The 25,795-nt window shown below is 35.5% G+C and overlaps 1 protein-coding gene across 8 annotated transcripts in view; it reads left to right on the top strand.

The window, feature by feature from the left end:
- Tanc2 (tetratricopeptide repeat, ankyrin repeat and coiled-coil containing 2) overlaps positions 1-25,795 on the top strand; it is a 282,394-nt gene that overhangs the window by 141,553 nt on the left and 115,046 nt on the right. For all 8 annotated transcript variants that reach the window (XM_070027717.1, XM_070027718.1, XM_070027719.1 and 5 more), the window contains 2 exons: positions 11,355-11,618; positions 23,523-23,648. In XM_070027717.1, coding sequence (XP_069883818.1) covers positions 11,355-11,618; positions 23,523-23,648 — 390 coding nt within the window. The remainder of the gene's footprint in view (positions 1-11,354; positions 11,619-23,522; positions 23,649-25,795) is intronic.

Raw genomic sequence — 25,795 nt, forward strand, 5'->3', positions numbered from 1 at the left:
GGGGTGGGAAGAATGGGGGAGAATGTTGAAAATGATGACATTGACATTGTATTCATAAACTTCTTTGTTGAATGGCAACCCCTTTATATAACTACTTAAAGATACTAAAAATATATATTTTAGCTGAATGCCAGAGGCTCACACCTGTTATTACTCCTAGCTACTCTGGAGGCTGAGGTTTGAGATTGCAATTCAAAGCCAATCCAGGCAGGAAAAGTCTGTGAGATTCTTATCTCCAATTAATCACAAAAAGCCAGAAATGGAGCTGTGACTCAAGTGGTAGAGCGCTAGGCTTGAGTTAAAGAGCTCAGTTAAAGTGCCAGTGAGTTAAAGTGCCAGTACCAGCACCAACATCATCATCATCATCATCATCATACACATAAATGATAAAGTTCTTGAGGCAAGTAAGATAAAAAAATGAGGAATTAGTACAACAATAATGCTAAATGTAAATAATGCTAAATATCTTAACTAAAAGATATAGTTGGCTGGATGGCTTACAAAGCAAGACCCAACTGTTGTCTGAAAGAAAGTCATCTCAGAGGTATGATAGACTGAGAGCATTAAAGGATGGAAAGTGATACTCCAAGCATCCAGAATCCAAAAACAAGCAAGAACAACTAGACTCATATCTGATAAAACTAACTTCATTCCAAAATTAGAGGGATAAGAATCAATTGAAAAGATATACTAATTATAATTATATATTTATAATTTTACCAAATTTTGTAAAGGGACAAATAAGTCCACACAAAGTAAGAGTGAATGACCTCAATACTGCAGTCTAATTGACTAAGAGTGGACAAAGAAATTTCAGAATAGGGCGGGGGGGGGAAGGGGGGGAAGGAGAAGGATTGGGATTGGGGGGGAGGGGGGAGGCTGGGAAGGGATGTGAAGGGTAAACAAAGGAGGAGGCTGCAATGCTTGGTAAGAAATGTACGCATTATCCTGCCCACATAATTGTAACTCCTCTGTACAATATGTTCACAAATAAAATTAAATTAAATTTTAAAAAAAAAGAAATTTCAGAATAGGGCTGGGAAGATGGCTCAGTGGTAGAGCGCTTGCCTTGCATGCCTGAGGCCCTGGGTTCGATTCCTTAGCACCACATAAGCAAAATGAAAAAAGCCGGAAGTGGCACTGTGGCTCAAGTGGTAGAGCGGGCTAGCCTTGAGCTGAAGAGCTGAGGGACAGCACCCAGGCCCAGAGTTCAGGCTCAATGACCGGACCCCCCCCCCAAAAAAAAAGAAATTTCAGAATAACTTGCACTACAGATAATAAGACTTAACAGATCTCTACAGAGCATTCCATTAAACAGGTCCAGAATAGACACTGTTCTCAGTAGCCCATGGAACTTTCTCCAAATTAGAACACATTTTAGGCCATAAGCAGATCCTGCCAAATAGAAACAGTTGAAGTCATTGCCTATATCTAATAGATCATGAAGGAATAAAACTAGACATCAATATCAAGAGAAGCTATAGGATCTGTACAAACTCACAAAGATTAAACAGTGTATTTTTGAATGATCATTGTATCCTTAACAAAATTGAGAGTAGGAAGTCTTAAAAATACCTAGAATAAAATTTAAATGAAAACATCATTTTATGAGAATATTTGGAATATGGAAAAGACAGTTCTAAAGGAAGGTTATAAAGTATGTATGAGGGTGGCTAGACACATAACTATGATCACAGTTCTTAGAAGAGTGAAGCAGGAAGGACAGTTAGGTCAAGTCCAGCCTTGGCTATATAACATTTGAGGCCAGCCTGAGCTATGTAGCAAAACCCTGTCTTAAAAAAAAAAAAAAAAAAAAGTCAGTGATCTCAACTAAATAGCCTAATAATGAATCTCAATGTCTTGGAAAAACAAGAGCAAGCCACACATAAAATTAGTAGAATGAAAGGAAAACTAGAGATCAGAGGTGAAATTAATTAAATAAAACTCACAAGAGCAGCACAAAGTATTAGTGAAACAGTGTTGATTTGATAAGATAAACAAGACTGACAAGCCCTTAGCAAAACTAGCCAAAAGAAAGAGAAAGAAAATTCAAGCTGATAAAATTAGAGGTGAAAAGGAAAATATTAGACCAGAATGCACCAAAATCCAGAGGATAGAATATCAATAAATTAAAAAAAATTTAAACTAGGACCAAGTGGGTTTATTGCTCAGTTCTACCACGTCTTCAAGGAAGAAAAACATGTTGCTCAAACAACCCTATAAAATAGAAAGGGAAAGAAACCCTTCCATTCCCATTCTTTGACAATCTAGTGTTGCCTTGATACCGTATCAAGTTGGTTTGACACTTGGTAAGTTGGCTTCCTATATACCAGTCATGACATGCTGAGAAAGAAATCAGGGAAACAATCATAATATTCATAATCATAATACTCCTAATAGTGCAAGGCAGTGAAACACTTATGAAAATTAACAATGAAGAAGAAACTTGAAGTAACTAGAAGATGAAAGACCTCCCATGTTCATGGATTGGCAGAATTAATATTGTTAAAATGACAACATGCTGAAAATGGTGTTTAGATACAGAGAAATCCTATCAAATTTCCAGTGACATATCACAAAACTAGGATAAATTATCACTAAATTTATATGGAAGAGAAAAATAGGGGGAAAATATTTCAAGAAAAAGGGATAAGCAGTGACTGTGTGTGTGTGTGTGTGTGTGTGTGTGTGTGTGTGTGTGTGTGTGTGTGTGTGTGTGTGTGTGTGTGTGTGTGTGTGTGTGTGTGTGTGTGTGTGTGTGTGTGTGTGTGATTCTTTGGGGGAGGAGAGAGGAAGTTGTTTGTTTTCACTTTGGTTTGGTTTTCTTGGCAGTACAGAGGTTTAAACTCAGGGCCTCATATTTACTAGGCGACCCTCTGCCATTGAGCCAGACCTTTGTTGTACTGATTATTTTTTTTTAACTTTTTTTTTTTTGTCTGGTCGTGGGGCCTGAACTCTGGGCCTGGGCGCTGTCCCTCAGCTCTTCAGCTCAAGGCTAGCGCTCTACCACTTGAGCCACAGCGCCACTTCCGGCTTTTTTCTTTTTGCTTATGTGGTGCTGAGGAATCGAACCCAGGGCCTCAGGCATGCAAGGCAAGCGTTCTACCACTGAGCCACCTTCCCAGCCCCTGTTCTGATTATTTTGAAATAGGGTCTTACTTTTTTCTCCTGGGCTCATACTTGGACTAGTCTACTGTTTTATGCTACTTCCAGTTACAACTAGAATGTCAGGTGTGAGCCACCACACCTACTTTCTTTCTTTGAGATGAAGTTTCTCAAACATTTTTGCTTGGGCTGCCTGAAACTTTGATCCTCTTCACCTCTTTCTCCCAAGTGGAGAGTTTACAGATAGGAATCACCAAATGCCTGTGAGTTATTTTATTTTTCTTTTGTTTTTCTATTTGTTTTTGGTGTTACTGAGGTTTGAACTTAGAGCTTCATACTTGCTAAGCAGATATTCTACCACTGGGCCACATCACCAACCTGTTTTTTGTGTGTGCTGGTTATTTTTGAGGTAAAGTCTTGTCTCATGCCTTGGCACGCACCTGAACTGCAATCCTCTTATTTTTCATTTCATTCGTGGGCCCACTTTCTTCCATTGAGATAGAATCTCTCCAACTTTTCCACTCATGCTATACTAGAACTCCAGTCTTCCTCATCCTTATTCTCTATATAGCTAGGTTTACAGGTATGGGCTACCAGAACCTACCTAATTTGTGTTTGAGATAGCATCTTGTATTTTTTTTTTTTTTGCCCAAGCTGGCCTCAAACTGTAATCTTCCTACCTCTACCTCCCAAGTAGTTAGAATTACAAAATTCTTTCTAAACTCAGTACTCCTTTTTTATTTTTAGTTTTAACTATGGTCATTTTGGTGTTGATATATATATATATATATATATATATATGTATATATATGTGTGTGTATATATATATATAGCAAAGTTATTAACTGGAAGGTGACTCAGTTTTTGTTTCTGACTTTTGTTTCTCTTAAAATTATATTCTCTTCTAGAAGAATATAGTCTTGTATTTTTTCCTTTTAATAAAATGTTAGGACCTTTCATTTTGATTTCATTGAGAAATTCGATCTTATATATCCTTATATAACTTAGCACCTATGCAGATTAAATATCTATAACCATGTCCATTGTTCAGTGATTATGTTTTCCTGGCATTTTACTTCTTGAAATGCCAGGAAAACATAATTGAGACTCTTTGTTTTCTTAGTAATGTAAATTCTAGCAGATACTTATGTGTTGTTTGATCTAAATGCCCCTCTAGTCATTAACTGAACACTAGAGCATTTAAATTCATTTTTTTCATGCTTTTCCCACTTGTTTTCAGAAATGTGAAGTATTGGTTACCTAATTATTGTACTATTGACTATATCACCTTTCCCACCTACATAGCACTAAGTAAATTTCTGGCAGCCATAAGGTTATATTTATATTGTCTTGCATGTTTATTAAAGTAGTCTGGACACTTTATTCATTAAAATTATTAAGAAAGGCTTGAGGTATATGCTCAAGAGGTTCAGAGCATTTGCCTAGCAGGTGCCAGAGACCCTGAGTTCAAAACCCAGTAACACACACAAAAAAATTAAGGAGACCAAACAGGGCATTTTTCCTGTATAATTGACCTTAATACTATCATAAAAAGGAAACATTGAGCACAGATGATGGCTCATGTACCACTATTAATCCTTATAGTAATCCTATAAGAAGGTAATCTCAGGTTTTCACAAGATCAGATAATTGAAAGGATATATAACATTCAATCAAAAACACACCAAGAAATCCCTTTCAGTAAAGATACAATAGAGCTAGAGAAAGTGCAGGCAAGCACAGAGACCTTAAGACACTTCCAGGTGCAGCTCTCCAGGATCCTTTCTTAATCATAGAGTTATGTGCTCTGTCTTCAGACTTGTGCAAAGAAACTTTCCCAAAAAGTTCCCACTGAGGACTTTGATGTCTCTCTGGCCATATAGCCAAGCCAGACTGTCTTAAGTCATTTAGGTATAACTTGTCAATAAACAACTAATCCTGTATGTTCCTAGGGTTGTTTTAAACTTTGAGCATCAAATTATAAATCTATCCTAGTCAAAAATCAACATCAGACTTTCAGCCATCCCTAGAGATGAGCACAGAATTAGCCCAGTTTAGCTGTAAAATAACTCCATGTTGTTTACTATAATAAAGATCATATTTATTCTTCTATTTATAAAACAAACTCAAAAATAATTGTTCCCAGGTCATGAGATGTTAAAGACAAGGCTAAAAGTGAAGCTCAGATAACATATGACTTAAAAATCTCTGGTCCTAATTATTGCAATTGCTTTCATAGTTTTAAAAATAATGCTCCCAGGAGAATGACCTAAGACTTTTATCTGGCATAAAATTTTAATCATCATCGATAAAGGTAGAATAAGAAATCAGGGTGTTCTAGTTTTGCAGAAAACAGACTAATTTTAAAATGTTCAAAAGATTTGAGTAGACATTTTATATAATTGGACAGTGAATAAACCCATGAAAAAAAATACTTGCTATCATTTATCATTAAGGGAGCACACATTAAGATCACAATTAAGCACTACTGCATAACCACTTGAATGGCTTTTTTTGCTTGGTCATGGGTCTTGAATTTAGGGTTTGGTTGCTGTCCCTGAGCTCCTTTTGCTCAAAGATAGGGCTCTACCACTTTGAGCCATAGCACCACTTCAGTTTTCAGATGGTTAATCGGAGATAAGAGACCCTTTTCTCCAATTAACCACTCTCAAAATCAAGAAGTGGTACTGTGGCTCAGATGGTGGAGCACCTGCCTTGAACACAAAGAGGCTCAGGGACAGTACCCAGGCCTGAGTTCAATTCTCCCAGTCAGGAAAAAAAAAAAGCTAAAAAGAGAACTACCTTATCATCTTTCTGTATCACCCCTGAGCGTATACAATAGAGACTTTTCCCATGATTGTTACAGCACTATTAACAGAAGCCAAGATCTGAAATAAACCTAGATGCCTTTCAACTGATAAATGGATAAAGAATTATATGAGCACAAGAATAAAAGAACAAACTATCATTTTCAGGAAGCATGGATAGAACTGGAGATCATGACAGCCTGCTACCAGTGGCATTCATCTCTAACCCTAGCAACTCAGAAGGTTGAAATCTGACTCATCAGCCCTAGTAGACAAATCTGAATGACTGTTGTCTCCAATTAACTAGTTAAAAAACAAAACAAAACTGGAAGTGGAGGTGTGACTCAAGTGGTAGTACACTAGCCTTGAGTCAAAAAGCCAACTAAGAACATGAGACCCCAGATTAAGCCCAGGACTAGAACCCACATGCACACACACAGACACACACACACACACACACACACACACAGCTGCACACACACACACACACTAAAATTTTTTTTAAAAAACCAGCTGGAGTCATTACAAGTGAAATAAGCCAGAATCAGTAAGATAGGCATCACATGTTTTCTTAATTGTGAAAATACTGTACAGAGGGGTTACAATTACATGGGCAAGATAATGAGTACATTTCTTATCAAGCATTGTAGCCTCCTCCTTTGTTTCCCCTTCCCATCCTCCCCTGCACCCCCACCCAATCCTCCCACGTTTTCTGACATAAGTGAAATCTAAATCTAAAAACAAAATGATAGGGAAGTAAAAAAGGAACTGTTTGAGGGGAATCAGTGAGATGGGATGGGTGAATATAATCAAAGTATATTATCTACACGTATGAAAACAGAATAATGAAACTTTTAAGAATTGTACAAAGAAGGGGGGAAGTGAGGGGAGATAAAGTAATGGAATATAATCAAATTTGCATTGTTTATGTATGGAAATAGCACAATGAAACTCATCTGTACAATTAACACACACTAATAAAGCTAATAATTTTTTAAAGTTTCATTAGGCATCCGCAGTGTCATAGAGGTCTGTGATATTTTTTAAAAAGGGGAGGAGTTAAAACAATACTTTTCTTATTCTCCTCAATTAAACCACAGTGAGAGAGAGAGAGAGAGAGAGAATGTGTGTGTGTGTGTGTGTGTGTATGTGTGTGTGTGTGTGTGTGTTCCCATCCTAGTGCCTTGAACAAGGGGCCAGGACACTGACCCTGAGCTTTTTTGCTCAAAACATTGTCAACCACTTGAACCACAGATCCACTTCTGGCTTTGGGATTACTTGGAGGTAAGAGTCTCCTGACTTTCCTGTCTACCGTGGCTTCAAACCATGATCCTCAAATCTCAGCTTCCTCAGTAGCTAAAATTACAGGCAAGAGCCACTGGCACCTGGTTTTAAGGTAATTTGTAAGCTGGAAATTTGATTATGACCCTCAAATCTTTTAATCATGTTCCTCAGTTGCCCTTAGGATAAACAGGATAAAGTAAAATTACTAATACGGTCTACAAGTCACAGTCTAACCTGGTCTATGTCTATTCTGTATGTCTTTACCAAGTAGTATGCTACAGTCAAATATTACCAGAAAAATCTACTTGAAGTTTCTTAGTTCTCTGAGTTTAGTTCTCACCAAGTTTACATTTATACCAGGGGTTCAGCAAACACTACAGATAAATCAGAATTTACTGTTGTTGCTTTTGCCTTTGTTTTGAAAAAGGCAGTGTTAAACTTTTGTCAGCATGCTTCTGGTCCCAACTATATCACCAAATTCTACTTCTTAGCCTTATTGAGCTTAGGTTCTTTCAAAGAAGTGCTGTCTTTTGTATCTCTGCCTTTGCATGCATTTCTTCTCTGTATAAAATATTATTTTCCCTAATTTACCTGATCAAATGTTCTAAATTAGTCAAAACAGATGTCTAAATTTAGGTGAATATGAGATTGTTATTTGGAATGACGAGGAGTTGGGAAATGTATTACAAGGACTTTTATTGAAGTCTTTGAGTACTGTTGAAACTACAGCCTTCTCAAAATCTGATTGTTCAGCATCTATTTAATTATTTAGCGGTACCCTGAAATAGAACACCTGATTGGACATTTCTACTGATTTCCTCCCCCACTACTGTGCGCTCTCTCTCTCTCTCTCTCTCTCTCTCTCTCTCTCTCTCTCTCTCTCTCTCTCTCTCTCCCCCTCTCTTCTCTCTCCCATCTTTCCCTCCCTCTCTCCCCCCCTTTCACACACACACACACACACACACACACACACACACATACATACATACATACATACATACATACATACATACATACATACATACACACACACACACAAACAAACACAGAGTCTTTACCATGTCCAGTACCTGGTAGAGTAGTGACAAACATTTCACCAGTTCTGGATCCACTCTTCAAAGCTTAATATATATCTCTAAATTACATCCTCTAAGACATTTTTTTCTTTTGCAGAAGTTAGGCAGTTTATTTGCTTAAATAATTACCCAGGTAACAAATGCATTTATATCTTTAGTAGAAATATTTTTTTAATTGTATTTTATTTTATTTGAGAACATACTGTACAGAGGGGCTACAATTACATGGGCAGGATAATGCATACATTTCTTACCAAGCATTGCAGCCTCCTCCTTTGTTTAGTAGAAATATTTTTAATGTAAGTGCTAGAAAACATTGCAATGAAGAATGAGCTAATTTACTTCTTACCTTTGAACATTTTGTTGGTTGGAGCATTCTCCAAAACTACTGTAGCACCTGAGGGTGCTTTACTGCTCAGTAGTTCTTTGTAATTTTTGCAGATGGTAACAGAGTTTTAGACTTTGTGCTATCACTTGTTTAACCTCTCTTTATCATGAAGGTATTACAGAGCTGATGATAAAGGATTCTTTTATTATTTAAATCTGAAAAACCCTTGAAGCTACATATTTTACCTTCTCAGAATGTACAGTGAAGAGGGCAAGGCATATCTACAAAAGAGTTAAGTGACAACATTAGATTAAGACCCCAAATTGTTAGCTAACCCAAATGCTTCTTGCTATCAAGGTGAACAGGATGCCAAATCTTGTCAAGCATATGTTTCCCCAGGTATGTAATAAGGATAGTAAAAACACTCCCTGCTTAGAGTTATTATACTGATGAGCAAAAGAGATAATGGATACTTACACAATTTAAAATAATAAAATGGGACATGAAATATAGCTCAGTGGTTGAACATGTGCTTAGTATGCATGAAGTCCTGCTTCAGTCCTTAGCACAGACAATAAATGTTATAAAGTGTTAAGTACAAACTTCCTATGATTGTTAATATTATGAAAGCTTATTATATAGCAGAAAAAAGGAACATTGCTTAGCACATATCTGAGCTGTTTCTGGGTGTTTAGTAGTTTAGTAGTTATCAAAAAAAAAAACCACCACAGGCTATTGGACTCTCAGTTACTTTTTAGTCTCTAATTTGCTCACACTATTCTTTTGAGAGATTTTATGAGTTTCAAACTGATTTTTTTCCTTTACAAAATTGGCACCATATGCATTATCCTTTGTTTCTACTTGCCTTGATTTGTCTTTGGTTATAAGACTAGCCAAAATGCAGAATGTCATTTTATCTGTTCTCATTTCCTTAGCTGTCTTCTCACAATGAACCTAAGTTGTCCGTTTCTTGAGGATTTTACAACTAATTGCTAATCAGGAAATACAGTATAGTAAATGTGGGAACTTAGCTTCTATAATCTTTGTGTTTTCAAAGATATCGCATGATATTTCTCATTTTCTTTCTCAAGTAGGACCCAAAAATACATTGCATCTTCTCTCTCTTAATTCTGAGAATTGAATATGTGTGTGTGTTTATATATAATTTCTCTTCCTCTCATGTTTCCACCTTTCTTAATTAACTTTCTTCTTCTATAGCCATTTGATTTTTATAACAACACAGGTTTACTCTCTTACAGAAAATTTTAGGTTTTTTTTGTAATCTATCTTTCCTTTTAGTACAAAATCAAGAATTCTATTTAAAGTTACAGAGAAAAAAAAACCTCACTAAAAAGTATTGTGGAAATGGTCTCATGAGTGTAAATCTTTTCTTTTGCAATAGGTACATTTGAATGTAGGAAGAGAAAATGAACTACCTATAAAAACATTTCCATGGAGAATTATTCTTTTAGAATTATTGCTGGAAATTTTATAATCTATATTTTAATATTTTAATGCTTTCTTTTCTGGAGTTGATGAAAATGTTCCTATTCATGTACAGTTTTGGTAAGACTGGATAAAATTCTGTCAGACAATTCAGTTCTTTAATTAAAGACATTATTCTTCAGCAGCTACTTAGAAATGATGTATAAAGGATTAGAGCTATGAGAAAGGCTATACAAGAAGGACATGTATTGCTTATTTATTTGGGCAAGTTCTTTCTATATTATTAACCTCTACTTAGTTTTAATTTTATTCTAATTCTTTGTTACACATAAGAGACCAAGTGATGAACTTAAATGGATGAAAGAAAAGGATGAAAATAATATAGAGATTTGATGTGAGTGTTCTCTGAGAGTCTCCAATAACCTAAATTATATAAATACATTTTTGATGAATTCTGAAACATTTAACATGGATATACTCTTTTTGATAAGTTTTTTATTGTGAAAATACTGTACAGAGGGGTTGCAGTTACATGAGCAAGGTAATGAGAACATTTCTTATCAAGCATTGTTGCCTCCTCCTTTGTTTTTCCCCTACCGTCCCTTCTCTCCCACCTCCTCAACTACACTCCACCCCACAACCCCCCCAACCCCACCTAAATTGTAAAGTTCGTTTTCCAACATAGCGTCTTGTGCATCTCATTGTTGCAATGGGTCAACCTGTATCCCTATTTAAACAATTTGTTTTTTCCCTTTCCCTCCCCAAATTATACCAACATCAAATACAGTGAAAACAGGAGTTATACCATGATGGAGGGAAATACAAAGCAACAAAAAATCAAAATGGTACTTTATAAATACATTAGAAACAATAGCAACATGGATATACTCTTTCTGTAGGTCCCTTAGCACTAACACATAAATTTGCTTAGTCCATTTAGGTAGACTTCTTAAATATATTTGCGATGCTTTTAGTTTCAGTTATTTAAGTTTCTGGAGGTGAAACTGGTCATCAGTGACTAAAAATATAATGCTGCTTATGTGAAAATGAAGCCAGGTCACTTAAGGAGATGGGTAAGATTGGAAAACATGAGAGGGAGAAGGTGATACTAACCAGGATGGATTGTACATGTAACTGAACATGTTGAATTACCACCTCTTTGTGAAACTATTTAGGATATTTTTAAAAAAGTAATCATTTTAAAAAGACCTAAAAAATGTTACTAATATTCTCATCTAATCATGAATTATGATAGTTACAAACAAATTGTTTTGATTTCTTTAAAACTCTGATCTTTTTCCCTTTCAGCTACACTGACAAGCTATTCTGAAAATGTTGAACGCACAAAATATGTTGGAGAAAGCAATAAAGAATTAGGATCTGGAGGAAACCTAAAACCTTGGCAGTCTCAAAAATCTAGCATGGACTCTTGTCTATATCGAGTAGATGAAAACATGACTGCCTCCACATATAGTCTGAACAAGATCCCAGAGAGAAATTTGGAAACAGTTTTATCTCAGTCTGTACAATCTATTCCTTTGTATCTCATGCCACGGCCAAATTCAGTAGCAGGTAAGATTTTTTTTAACAATAATAACTATTTTATTGGAGTAAATATATATTGAAATAAAATAAATCCTGCTTTAACAGTATTTAATTTTCTGTTTGTTTTTTAAGTTGTTCTTCTGTGCTTCCATAATCATATGGATGGATTTTCTTGAGACTGGGGGTGGAAATTTATCTTCCTCAAGTGATTGACTTCCTAGTTTTGCACCCATAATATATAAAGCACACATAAAATCAAAAAGAAAACCTATAGAGCCTATCATCAAACTTTTTCCTTACATTAGAAATGTTTGAAAGAATTTTAGGGCCTGTGGGAGAAAAACGAGGGAGAGGGTAACAATGTTTGACAAGAAATATAGTTACTACCTTACATATGTAACTCTAACCCCTCTGTACATCATCTTGAAAATAAAATAAAATTTAAAAAATAAATATTAGAAGTTTTAAAAAAAAGAATTTTAAGGCTTGGAGGTGTGGCTCACATGATAGAGCATCTGTGTAGAAAGCGTAATACCAACTTCAATACCAACCAAAACAAAAGAAAAGAAAAGAAATGTAGACTGAGGTTTAGATTTAAAAATAAATAAATAAATAAAAAGCCCTTTCAGAAGTGGAGCTGTAGCTTAAAGTGGTAGAGCGCTATCCTTGAGTGAAAGGGCTCAGTGACAGCACCTAGGCCCTGAGTTCAAGTCCCATGACCAAAAACATAAAAATAAAAAAGACCTTTCATTTTTAAAAAGGATTACAAGTTGAAGCATATTTCTGTACAATTTGTATTTTTATCAGAAAGCATCACCCATAGTTTGAGGGCATGGGAGGCAGGCAAGAATTCCTCTTCCTCATGTTACAGTGTTTTATAAGACTTAGGCTATCTTATTCTAGAAGAAAACAAGCTCCTAGGTTTCTAAAGAATTACTCAAACATTGGGAAACTCAATAATAAAGAAATGATACAGAATACTAAGTGATTGATATATGAAGTCATTACTTCTTATCGGCTATTCAAAAGTGATGGCAAGAATATTATTAATTCAGCTAAGTTCCTATTAAATAATTCAGACCAGAAGTTTTTGCAGTGATAAACATTATGACATTTTCAAAATATGTCATCATTTGGGCTTTGTCCAGATTACAAAATAAAAGCTATGTTTATCGTTTTAAGTTTCCCAATGAATGCCTCCATAGATTTATCTTACTGGTGCAGTGTAATAAAATATTTATTAGAGTCAAGAGCCCTTATTTCCTTTTTATAATTATTAGGCAGATGATAGTGTGATGCTTCTTGCCGTGTTTATTTCTCTTTCCTACCTATTTAACTCATTATTATTCTTACCTGGGAAATTATCAGCATCTACTATCAGGTGTGATTGTGGGGGAGTGGCTAATTTAGAAGACCAGTAACTACAAAAGACCCATTCTTCCCCCCCCATTCTTTATTTACTTTTGCACAGTGATAAGTTACTACAGCTATATCCAATACGACATGTCATTTTTAAATTTTAGGATGCTATAACTTATAAAATGCCAGGTAAATTGAAACTTTTCAGAAGGGAAACATACAAATCCTTAGTTATATGTAAATAGACAAATATGTCTACTCACCTTAGTAATACTTCCAGTTTACTTCCTAACTAAGCTACAATGGTTTCTAAGAAAATTTTGGCTCTGTTATTTCAGAAAGGCATTGAATAAGGAATTGAGCTCTGTAGTCAGATATCTACTACAACCAGGAGTACGTGGAAGGAATGACAGAAAATGATGTTCAAGAATCTTATATACTCTGACAATAAGTATCTTGTTTATAGAAGATAATACTTAAAGGAGCTTAAGCAGGAGCAGTATTATCAAATTTGCAGTTTGAAAATATGCAGTAAATAATTATATATGTCCACTTATGTAGAACAGTTTCGAGAAGGAAAGCCTAGAATTATAAGAAAGTGAAACAACCTCTTTTGTTTTGCAGAATTGCAGGTAATAGATTGTCTGGCTGGAAGTTATATTAATATGAATGGAGAGAGCAGATTGAGGGATTTTCCTCTTTTCTACCTTAAAATAATGACATGTACCAGTTTTTTTCTAAATACAGAGACACAAAGAAGAAAAAGTAAACAAATGAGCTTTAATCTCCTTACCAATGCTCCCCGTTTACATTTTTGAGAAATTAAAGATTCATATGCATATAAAATCAGATATATAGAAAATCAGATACAAATTCAAATTGAAACAAAAACATAAAAGGATAAGAATCACTTAGAAGGCTGAAGCAGAAGAATTCTAAGTTTGATACCAACCTGGGTTACATAGCAAAACCTTGTGAGAGTGAGTAATAGTATAAATTACTCATTAACCTTTTATTTCATTCCAAAGATGAATATTTCTTTAGATTCTTCATATACATTTATAATGCATGTGTCTATAGGAAAATACAAAACGTAATTTATATATTAAGGTACTCATCTCCAATTAACCAACAAAAACTGAAGGTAGAAGGCTGGCTTAAGTAATAATGTGCCATGCTGAGTGCCAGTGGTTTATACCTGTAATCCTAGCTACTCAGAAGGCTGAGATCTGAGGATTACAGTTGGAAACCAGCTTTGGGAGGAAAGTGTGTCCGACTCTTATCTTTAAGTAGCCACCAAAAAGCCAGAAGTGGAGTGTAACCCAAATGATAGAGCACTAATCTTGAGCAAAAAAGTTGAGACAGCTCCTATGTCCTGAGTTCAAGCCCCAGTACCAGCTCCAAAAAATGGTTGGAACCATGGCTCAAGTAGTATAGCGCCAGCCAAGCTAATAAGCACAAAGCTTGAAGTCCTGAATTAAAAAAAAAAAAAGTTAAAATACTATTTAAAAACCTTTTAAAACCTTGGGAAATAATTGTTAAGAGAGCTTTGCTGTGTTATAATACAGAGTTCTCCTGTCTTTAGGAAATCTGAGTGTTTTGACATCATTATAGGACCACTAGGCACATATGGGAACATGTCTAGGAATATCTTAAAATCCGTTAGGCTGCTTCTGAATTGAACCCTAAGGAATAATAACTCTATTATCAATAAGGCCAAGACACTTGATTTTTTTTTTAAAAAATGGAACTGGGTGGTGGTGGCTCATGCCTGTCATCCTAGCTACTCAGGAGGCTAAGATCTGAAGATCGCAGCCCAGGCAGTAAAGTCCATGAGACTCTTATCTACAGTTAACCTCCAGAAAATCAGAAGTAGAATTGTGGCTCAAAGTGGTAGAGCACTAGCCTTGAGCATAAAAGCTCAGGGACAGTGCCTAAGCCTCACCACCAGCCAAAAGAAAAGAATGGAAAGGACTCAGGGTTTGAGGTTATGTTATTTCCTCCCCTTTTCAGGCTGAGGGTTGAACCTCAGGGCCTCTTATCATCACACATGCTAAGTTGTTGCTTTACCACTGCTCTAACCAGACTCCCCACCCTTGGACCTTCTGGCTTTTGTTACTTTCAAGAACAGTGGAGTCAGCATATATTCAAATGTTTATAGAGAAATATTTAAATTTTGTTCCCAATTTTTTCCTCATTTGTAACATTATACTCAAAAAAATCTTAAAATAATGTGTATTTTATTAACTATAAGTATAAATATATTGATCAAATATACCCATCAATATACTTTTAAAAACAAAGATTAAAACAAGTTAACTCTTTAGGCTTTATTGCACCAATTAAACGCTCCATATTTCACATTGGAGTATAGTATTATTTCCAAATCCAGTAATAAGGTGACTGAGGATGCCAGTCTACTACATTAAAGATTATGGTTTTCCTGAAGTATCATTTTCTGAATATAAATTTAGATTTCATACACCCTTAAATTCTAAAATATTAAAAGCTTTAAGCTATGAGTTTCTCTTGTTTTCACACTGTAAATGCTAATATATGTTTTCTTCTAAGCCTGTATGCTAAAAGGAAATAGAAGACCATTGTGGACTTGCAGTTGCACGACAGAAATTAATCAGAGTAGGCTGTTTTGTAGTTATCCTTGATGCTTTAAAGTAATATTGGCAATGAATTTAGGGATGTGGGAAGCAGGAAATGTTTGTAACAGCTGTCATCAGTTCTTTGTGTGAGAATAAGGTGTCTGTTTGGGAAACAACAAAAGTCAGTTTAAAATATAATCTCTCACCATCTACTTGTTAATACTTGGAGCTATGCACTTTTTTTAAGAAAAGGATCTGAGGAATCGGATAAATTCAGAGTGAGATTCTGGAAGATTTTTAATGAATCTAATAGGCACCCATAGTACAGCTCTTACAAAAAATCAAAAATGAGCTATTAAGCAGTCAAAATGTTGGCTTCTAAATAGCCAGAGGTATAAGTAGAGCAGAGTGGCTTTTTGTCTTAACATAGCAAACAAAAGTGTCATTCCACACTCACTGCTCAGAACAGCCCCAATGACAATGTGCTACTGTAATTTGCTTGCATTTGTGATAATTGACAAAAGAAGGAATAGTGAAAACTGGCACCAAACTTCATATAAACTTGTTTCTGAAATGCTTTATACTAAATGTTGTCCACTAGATTGCACTTGTGATAGATTTAAACTAACTTCTTAAATGTGTATCAGTTTGTTTTCTGCCCACTTGTAATATATTTAAACTATATTTTTAAATGTATATCAGTTCCATACTCTGTGAGTGGTCCTTAGCTGTTCCAATCTCAAAACAAAAAACCAAAAAATGCTTTTCTTTTCCCTTTTTCTCCTCTAAAAAAAAATAAAAAAGCTTTTTAGTGACTGATTTTATTAATCTCCCTTTAAGCATTTCCTATTACATAAACATTTTAATTACAGATTTGTTTTTCTGTTTCCTCAGTTCATTTGGATTTACCTAATTATCTCTGATACCTGGTAGATGTTCATAAAATACAAAATTTGTGTAATAGAATTCTGGTACAGCAGAATCATGCTAGGCCCATAAATAGTACAACATTAAATCAACCTACAATTGCACAATGTATGGCATTATGACATGGGAATATATGTGTTTCTGTAGAGTTGTCATTGCCCTTTTTGTAGAAGAGGTGATGCTCCAGGCATTATCACTACAGCCAACTCCTTCACATTTTCTCATAAGACAAAAATGAATTTGTGATTGTTTAAATATGGCTGAAATTCATTGTGTATGTATTCAATCATTAGCTCAAGAAGTTAGTGTGCAGAAGTGGTGCTGTGGCTCAAAGTGGTAGAGCGCTAGCCTTAGCAAAAGAGCTTAGGGACCGCGCCCAGGCCTTGAGTTCAAGCCCCATGACTGACAAAAAAAAAAAGTTATATTATGTACTGTATGCCAAGCACTGTTCAAAGCACTTACCTATTATCAATTAGCAGAGCAAGAATTCCCACATGGCATTATGGGGCTTATATTACATAGGTTGAGAAAATAAAATAAGCATAATAAATAATTTATATAAAATGATAGTGTTATATGCTGTGGGAAAAGGTAAAAGAATCAGAGTATCTGAATGATACTCTGATTACTACATTGATGTTTCTTAAGCAGTAAGAAAGCAAAGCAGTAAGTAATAGAACTAAATAAAATAAGTCTAAGAATCCATTTTTATGCTGAGCACTATTTGTACGACACTGATTTTTATTCTGCAGTGATGGATTAAAAATCAATCAGACATTGCCTCTTTTTCTTGAGAAGCTATTACAATTAGCAAGAGAAGATAGATATCTGAGCTAAGCTGAATAAAACAAAAGATAGATAGATAGATAGATAGATAGATAGATAGATAGATAGATAGATAGATAGATAGATAGATAGATATAGATAGATAGATAGATAGATAGATAGATAGATAGATAGATAGATAGATAGATAGCTACATATATACATACATACATTCATACATACATACATACATACATACATACATACATACATACATACATACATACATAGCCAATACCAGTGTGTATTCTTAGCACTTTGTCAGTTTTTAAATGTGTGTCTCTCCTCCTAGGTTCACAGTCTGTTCCTTTTATTTATTTGTCTGTTTTTATGTAATACTATGTTTTGTTATACAGCTTTGTGTAGTATATTTTGGAGTTAGGTAGTATATGCCTTCTGAGGAGAATTTTGATAGGGATTGCATTGAGTCAAGAAGTTTTAGGTAATATAGACACTTTAACAATATTGAATCCTCCAATCCATGAATACATGATGTATTCCTATTTTTGAGTCCTTTATTTTTGTGTTCACTTTATCAATTTTTGTAGTTGTCATTATAAACTTCTTTGGCCTCTTGGATAAATTATTATTCTTAGGTATTTAAATTACTTATTTTGTAGCTGTTAGAGATGAGGGGGCTGGGAGAGTGCTTGTCTTGCATGCATGAGGCCCTGGGTTTGATTCTTCAGCACCACATAAGCAGCAAACAAAAACAAAACCGGAAGTGGTACTGTGGCTCAAGTGGTAGAGTGCTAGCCTTGAGCTGAATAGCTGAGGGACAGCTCCCAGGCCCAGAGTTCAAGCCCTACAACTGACAAAAAGAAAAAAAAGAAAGAAAGAAAAAGAAGGAAGGAAGGAAGGAAGGAAGGAAGGAAGGAAGGAAGGAAGGAAGGAAGGAAGGAAGGAAGGGAAGGAAGGAAGGAGCAGGTTGCTTTTTTAGTGAGATAACATCTCACTAACTTTTTGACCAGGGTAACCTCAAACCATGATCCTTCTATCTCCCAAGTGGCTGGTTTACAAGTCTAAGGCACCTGGTCTATCCACATTCCAGTAGTCTTTATGTTAATTGATCCAAGTATCAGTAGACTCACTAGACATTTGAGATTGCCTTATAAAAAATAATTCAAGCAGTTTATTTTTAAAATGTCTTTTAAAGCTTTTAAATTAAAGCATCATAAAATGTGCCAATCACTATATTTTATTGAATGACACTTTTAAGTTCTCTGTAAATCAAAGCTGAGCTATAGTCATGTGCCACATGACATTTCAGTCAATAATGGACCATAATATTGCCTACTTATATCATAGCTATATTATATTATGTAAGTATATTCTATGATCACATAACCACAAAATCACCTAATAATTTATTTCTCAGTGTAACCTTGTCAGTAACACATGACTATATTTGTTGTATTCCTTCTTGATATTAGCTGATTGTACTCTTTTGATCAAATAAGGCTAGTATCATTTCTAAGATTACAAAGCAGGAAAAAAATTTCCTCTGTGTGTGTGAATGTGTGTACTGGTACTGCCACAACTCCAGTATGACATTTTACTGATTAATTGGAAATACAGTCTCCCAGGCTTTTCTGCTCAGACTGATTTTGAACCTTGATCCTCCAGATCTCAGCCTCCTGAGTAGCTAGGCTTATACCCATGCACTACCAGCACTTAGTTCTCCTCTACCTTTAAGAATGCAAAAGAAAAATCAGCTACAATACAAAAGACAAGATGGCTCCAAGATGGAGATTGACTTCAGTTCTACCTCACTTTTATCATCCTCTTCAAACCTAGGAGCCAGCTCATCATACTCTCTCATAGGGATGACAGAGCAAAAAGACTTAAAAGACAAAAATACAAAAGAAAATCAGCTACCTTCTTAAAACCATACTTGTCAGAGTTACCTGCCAAACATTCTTTGGTCCCCATTGAGCAAATTAGTAAGCATTTTAAATACTTATGCAAGACATACTGTAATGTACATAAAATCTAACTATATAGAAGCCCATATACAGCTACTGTAATAACAATATGGTGTAACACACTAGTTCAAAAATACACCAGTTAAAGATAAATCATTTGCTTTTACTTACACATTCTATATTAGTTAGAGGTTGATTGGTCTGTGTAGTGTTTGATTAGGCTTGGCTCCAAGATGGAGATTGACTTTAGTTCTACCTCATTTTTGGGGGGGGGGTCCTGTTGTGGGGCCTGAACTCTGGGCCTGGGCGCTGTCCCTCAGCTCTTCAGCTCAAGGCTAGCACTCTACCACTTGAGCCACAGCACCACTTCCAGCTTTTTTCTTTTTGCTTATGTGGTGCTGAGGAATCGAACCCAGGGCCTCAGACATGCAAGGCAAGCTCTCTACCACTGAGCCACCTTCCCAGCCCCAGTTCTACCTCATTTTTATCATCCTCTTCAAACCTAGGAGCCAGCTCAGCATACTCTCTCATAGGGATGACAGAGCAAAAAGGCAAGCCTAATTACATCAGCACATTCTAAACCCTTCTTTGGTGTAGTAGCTGTGAATATTCCACTGGTCAAAGCAAGTTAAAGAGCTAATCCCTAAAGGGAAAGAAAAGGAAGTATATTCCAACTCTGATCACAGTAACTACAGAATGGGATGCAGGCCTAGTGAGGGGAGCTGCAAAAAATTACAAAGATCATGCCCATAGGAAAAGGTGCCTGTATCTCACTCAGCATGCCACCACCACAGATTACTGAGAAACAGATGCAGAGATCTTTACTAGCTTTCCACCATCATTATAGTACCTGAATTACCAAGTAAAATGTCTGAGCCACCAGAGTTCATTTCACTCTGCCTTTGTAAAGAACAACTGTGCTGCGACCATTGTATGTAGTTATGGTACTGAGGTTTGAACTTAGGGCTTCACCCCTTGCTATGCTGGCACTCTACTACTTGAGCCATGCCTTCAGCCCTGCTACTTGCTGATTACTTTGAAGACAATCTTTTCCGTCCAGGATGGCCCTTTAAATCAAGATATTTCATATCACAGCCTCCTGAGTAGCTAGGATTGTAGTACTGAGTCACTGACACCTAACCTATTATTGTATCTTAAGTTATAAGGACATAGCTTTCAAATCTGTATTGTAACATTAAAATTGTTTAATTGAATAGTTTTGAGGAGATGCTATAAAAATAGATTCCCCAGTATTCTGTGGTATGTAAATTGAGGGTGAGCTCCTTACTAAAATTTATGTGGTTTGTTGGCTTTGGAGAGGTTCAGGAAGAGCAAAGATAGTATTACTTGTCCCCAAATATATTTACCTTATCCCAAGTGTCATGATATATACATGTTTATATCTGGAAAGTATAGCACTACAGTCTCTGAACTTTGTGCAGTTTTGTTCCCTTGGTAGCAGAGGAAGGTTTTTTTTTAAGACTTCTGTTTAAAATTAATTCTTAACTGACATCTCACTGAGCCTACAAGTAGGGTTTCTTCTTTTAGATTAATAACTATTCCTAAGGCTACATCAGGAATTGTTATCACTGTCGTCATCATTACCATCTTTATGTAGCTCAAGTGATAGAGTTGCCAGTGTTGAGTAAAAAACTGAGAGCTCAAGGCCTTGAGTTTAAGCCCCAGTATTCATTCCTTCTCTCTCTCTCTCTCTCTCTCTCTCTCTCTCTCTCTCTCTCTCTCTCTCTCTCTCTCTCTCTCTCTCTCTCTCTCTCTCTCTCTCTCTCTCTCTCTCTCTCTCTTTCTCCCTCTCTCTTCCCCTCCTTCAAAACAATACTGGCTAGGCTCACACCTGTTTTCCACTCAGGCAGCTAAGATCTGAGGATCAAGGTTTGAAGCCAGCCATAGCAGGAAAGTCCATGAGACTCTTTATCTCTAATTAACCACCAAAAAAAAAAAACACACACACACAAAACAAAACTGGAAGTGGAACTGTGGTTCAAGTGGTAGAGCACTAGCCTAGAACAAAAATGCTCAGGTCCTGAGTTCACACCATGGGACCAGCATACACATACGAAAAAGCACTGGAAAAAAAAATTGGTGTATGCATGCAAGATCTGTTGGGGGCATGGATCACATAATTAATGACCATTTTAAGAGCAGCTGTAAAATGCCTCTGTATTGGGCTCTATGACTTAAGAAATCAGGATATTGTAATAAAAAGGATTTATATATTGGCTGTATGTTTTATAGCAGCTTAGTGAAATTAAGAAGAAAATTTGTACTTAGCATATACAGAAAGAAAAGGAAGAGTATATTGAACTAATATTGGAAAGGCTGGAAATGACACATTAGGATTTTTTATATGGAAATGGGGATTGTCTAAGACTTTCTCCAGGAAAGAAGTTCATAAATTTCTTTATTCTTCTATTTTCTGATGTTCTTTTTCCTTTTAAAATTAAAAAAACAAGAAAAGTATGTTCTAAAATATGAGTTTTTCACAAATAAATATCCAAGCCCCCTCATTTCATTTCACAATATTAATAACTTTTTAAAACGTTATTCCTTTCTTGTTGGTATAAAGAGAAGCATCTAGACTATCAAGAGAAAAAGATTGAGTAGGAGGTATAGGGAAGTACAGAGAACCATATTACTAGTAGAAAAAAATGGCAAAGATAAAAGTATATCTCAGGAATTCTTGTGTTCCTGCCACTGGACATGATCTGGCCACTTTGAAAAAGAGAATAGAGTTGAGCCAAAGACAGGTATCAGATGGAAATATCTCTAAGGTCCACTCTGCTCTACTAGTTCTAAAAGAATGATTCTGTTGAGTGTTATCTACTATAATTATTGCATAGTATGTTTGCTCTATCATCTTTCTTTCTTCCAATAGCCTGATGATTAAAAGCCATGGTAAAGGTATCGTTATGATACAGTACTGATTTTTACTACCAAGTTTGTTATTATTTTGAGTGTACAAATGAATGAATAAGTTGTCATTACCCAAGATGAATCACTGTAAACAACTTATTTGTAGGTTGGGAATGTAACTTTACTTACTGTCATCATGCTTTTTTCCTCATGCTGAGAGAATTATATGGTGTTTCTCCTCTTTTGCTTTTATAAGCTTTTATGAAAGAGCTCTTTTATAATTTATTTTTTTGTCTATGTAAACATGAAGTTCTTGTCTTTAATAGGCTCTCTTTTATAATCAGCTATTAGGTAAGATTGTATATGTGGCAGCATAAAGAAATTATAAAGTTTTCAAGGCAAAATAACATGAGATTATCTATAAATCTCAGTGTATAATAAAATTTCTCAGATACAGAAATACTTTTTGTGAATTGGTGGCAAAATATTGGAGGCACAGCATTCATAATTTCTGACCTGTTTAAGCCAGCCATTGGTGATAAGTTGGCAACTATATGTTCATACAGTAAAACTGATTTTTTAGTAGTTCTTATAATTTGAAACATTCATATAGAAAAAAAAATCTCATTTCACTGTTAACTTTCAGTAGAAACTCGCTTCCTGTTTCTTTTGGTAACATTAAAAAAAACTTTTCCTTTGATTGCAGTTTTTATGATTTAGGCATTGAGGAGCAAAATGGCGTTCTAAACTACTGGATTGTTTTCCATTTCAAATCTCAAATATTTTTTGAAAGGATCCATCACATCCATCTCAGGGGACCTCGCAGAGGCAGGCAGGCACAGGAGAAAGAGTATTACAAGTTTATTAGAGGAGCCATATTTCCCCCGGAGAGAGAGTTCATGGCAGCCTCCACTACCTAGGTAGCAGCAGGGTCTGGGGGATAGGAAGTGAGGTAAATGGGAGTTCAGGTGGGTGTGGGCCATGAGAGGGAGGGGCCAGCTGTATGACAGGAACTCCAGGGCAGGAAGAAGCTCAGGTCTGGGTGTAGCTAAGGACCGAAGGTGGGCATAATGCTTACACTTTTTACCATTATCTCTCATTTTTATGATAGATTTTTATATTTGTTTAGTTTGCTTGTTTATATTTGCCTGGTTGAATAGGAATTTCCTATCCAACAGATGACTATTCCTCTGTTTAAGGTTATAGAACCTCTTAGCAAGTATCTGTGATAAAGTAACAAGTGAACTATATAAGTTTTTCTGAACAGTGCTTCCTTGATTTTCCAAAGACACAAAAAAATTTATATATTTTACACATGTATTTTGTACTGGAGTAAGCCTTGATTCTAAAGTTTGAGAGATAGAGAATATGTCAAATAACTTTTCTAAATTTACATTTTCTAACTATAAATTTTTCTGTCTTGTCAGCCACCAGCTCTGCCCACCTAGAGGATCTTGCTTACTTGGATGAACAGAGACACACACCTCTAAGGACTTCTCTTCGAATGCCAAGACAGAGTATGGGTGGTGTACGCACACAGCAGGATTTAAGAGGTTAGATTGAGAGAAGGGCTGTAGGTTGCCTGTAAACTAAAGGAGATGGGCAAATGCCAAAAACTTCCCCTTTTTCTATTTTTAGACTTATTCAGACCTCCCTTTCAGAAGTGAGATGATTTTAGAGTGTAACTACTTAACTCCACAAATAGATTGTACTCATTATAGAAACATCGTAATTACCACTAATTGGAAATAATTCCTTGAAATTCTTAAATAAAACAAATGTAAAGTGCTTGTGGTAATGGACAAAATTATCTTTTTTTTAAGATTCTAGATTTCAGAAGTGCTTTTGACCAACTTCTGCTAGCTATATTGCAGGTGACTTTGTACAGATATTAAGTAGCAACTTCATTCATTTTTATTCTAATAGCTATTTCTAATAACTTGAAGAATTTTCATTATCTTGGAATTTCAGTATCTTTTTTAAATTTTATACAAGGTCTTACTATATATCCCAAACTGACCTTGAAGTTATAATCCTACTGTCTTCAGCCTTGTTAGTGCTGGAATCAATTATACTCAGCTTTAAAATTCTTGAGCTATTTTTGTTTTGTGTGGTGTTGGGAATTGAAGTCCTGTACACTATTTAAAAAATTATTGAGGACCCTAAAAAATGTGTCTTAAATTGATACATTAGAAATTAAAACATATATCAAATGCTAGGTTTTTAATTGTTAAATCTACGAATTGATTTGCTAATTAATAGAGATTGTTAGAACATCCATATTCTGGCCAGGCACCAATGGCTCACAACTGTAATCCTAGCTACTCAGGAGGCTGAGATCTGAAGATCACTGTTCAAAGGCAGCCTTGGCAAGAAGGTCCATGAGACTCTTATCTCCAATTAACCACCAGAAAAATGGAAGTGGCGCTGTGGCTCAAGTGTTAGAGTGCTCGCCTTGAGGTGAAGAGCTCAAGGACATTGCCCAGGCCCCGAGTTCAAGCCCACGACCAACCAAAAGAAAGAACAGAAAAAGAACATCCATATATACTCATTGTTAGAACATTACATTTTAACATCTTGTACGATATAGAAAATTCCATAGTGAGAAAATGACAGTGGGAAAAGGAAATAACCTCTTAATACTATAAAAATAATTTGGCAGCCGGGCGCTGGTGGCTCACACCTGTAATCCTAGCTACTCTGTAGACTGAGATCAGAGGATCACAGTTCAAAGCCAGCCTAGGCAGGAAAGTCCGTGAGACTCTTATTTCCAATTAACCACCAAAAGCTGGAAGTGGTACTGTAGCTCAAGTGGTAGAGCACTCTCCTTGAGATGAAGAACTGAGGGACAGCACCCAGGCCCAGAGTTCAGGCCTCATGACTGACAAAAAAAAAAAAAAAAGAAGACTCCCAGACAATACTTTTAAAGCCACTAGTTTAGAAGGTGCCATTGCCATTAAAATAAATGTTATGCCTCAAGGATTATCATTTACAGAAATTCAAAAAAGTGTATTTTAAGATTGTTAAAAGCTATTTGTGAGCATAGTTTCAGAGTATAAAGATAGTACATTTAACAATTATTTTCATAGACTTGAACTGTTTGTCTTTAATAGTAGGAGTCTTTGACTACTGAAACAGAAATTGAGCTAGTATCTGAGGTAGAATTTGGATCTTCAAGTGGGATGGAACTAATTAACATTTGCTTCATTAGTAAAAGTCCTTTAAAAAAAAAAAAGCTTCTCCAAAACAGCTGTCTTGAATAACTGTACTGTCAAAATTGATGTTTCCAGAAACTCACACCAACAATGCAAAGGCAGTCACATAAGTGTACTGTCCAGAATCTCTTTGAAAAAGGTTAGCAGATTACTAGCTGTCAGCTATTCCAGAGCTTGAACTTTAATGATAAATTAGTTACAGAAAGGTTGCATACTATGGAAAAGTATATGTAGCTCTCTAACTATATCCTAAGTTCCTTTTCTATCCCAAAGTATAGCAATAATATCTTTGATGGATACTAAGTTGAATTAATTTAACTTTATCAAACTCAAGTTCTTAGAATTATTTGAAAGTTCTACTTTTAATTTTATTACATCATGGTAATGTTGAGTTATGCTAGAAATTATGTTCCTGAAACTTTTTACTCCTTGTGACCATCTTAGCAATGTATCTCATTCTATAGAAAAGGCAAACTATGTTTGCT

This window comes from Dipodomys merriami, unplaced genomic scaffold (assembly GCF_024711535.1).
Source record: "Dipodomys merriami isolate MVZ:Mamm:240054 unplaced genomic scaffold, mDipMer1.0.p SCAF_19, whole genome shotgun sequence".
Taxonomy (NCBI): domain Eukaryota; kingdom Metazoa; phylum Chordata; class Mammalia; order Rodentia; family Heteromyidae; genus Dipodomys; species Dipodomys merriami.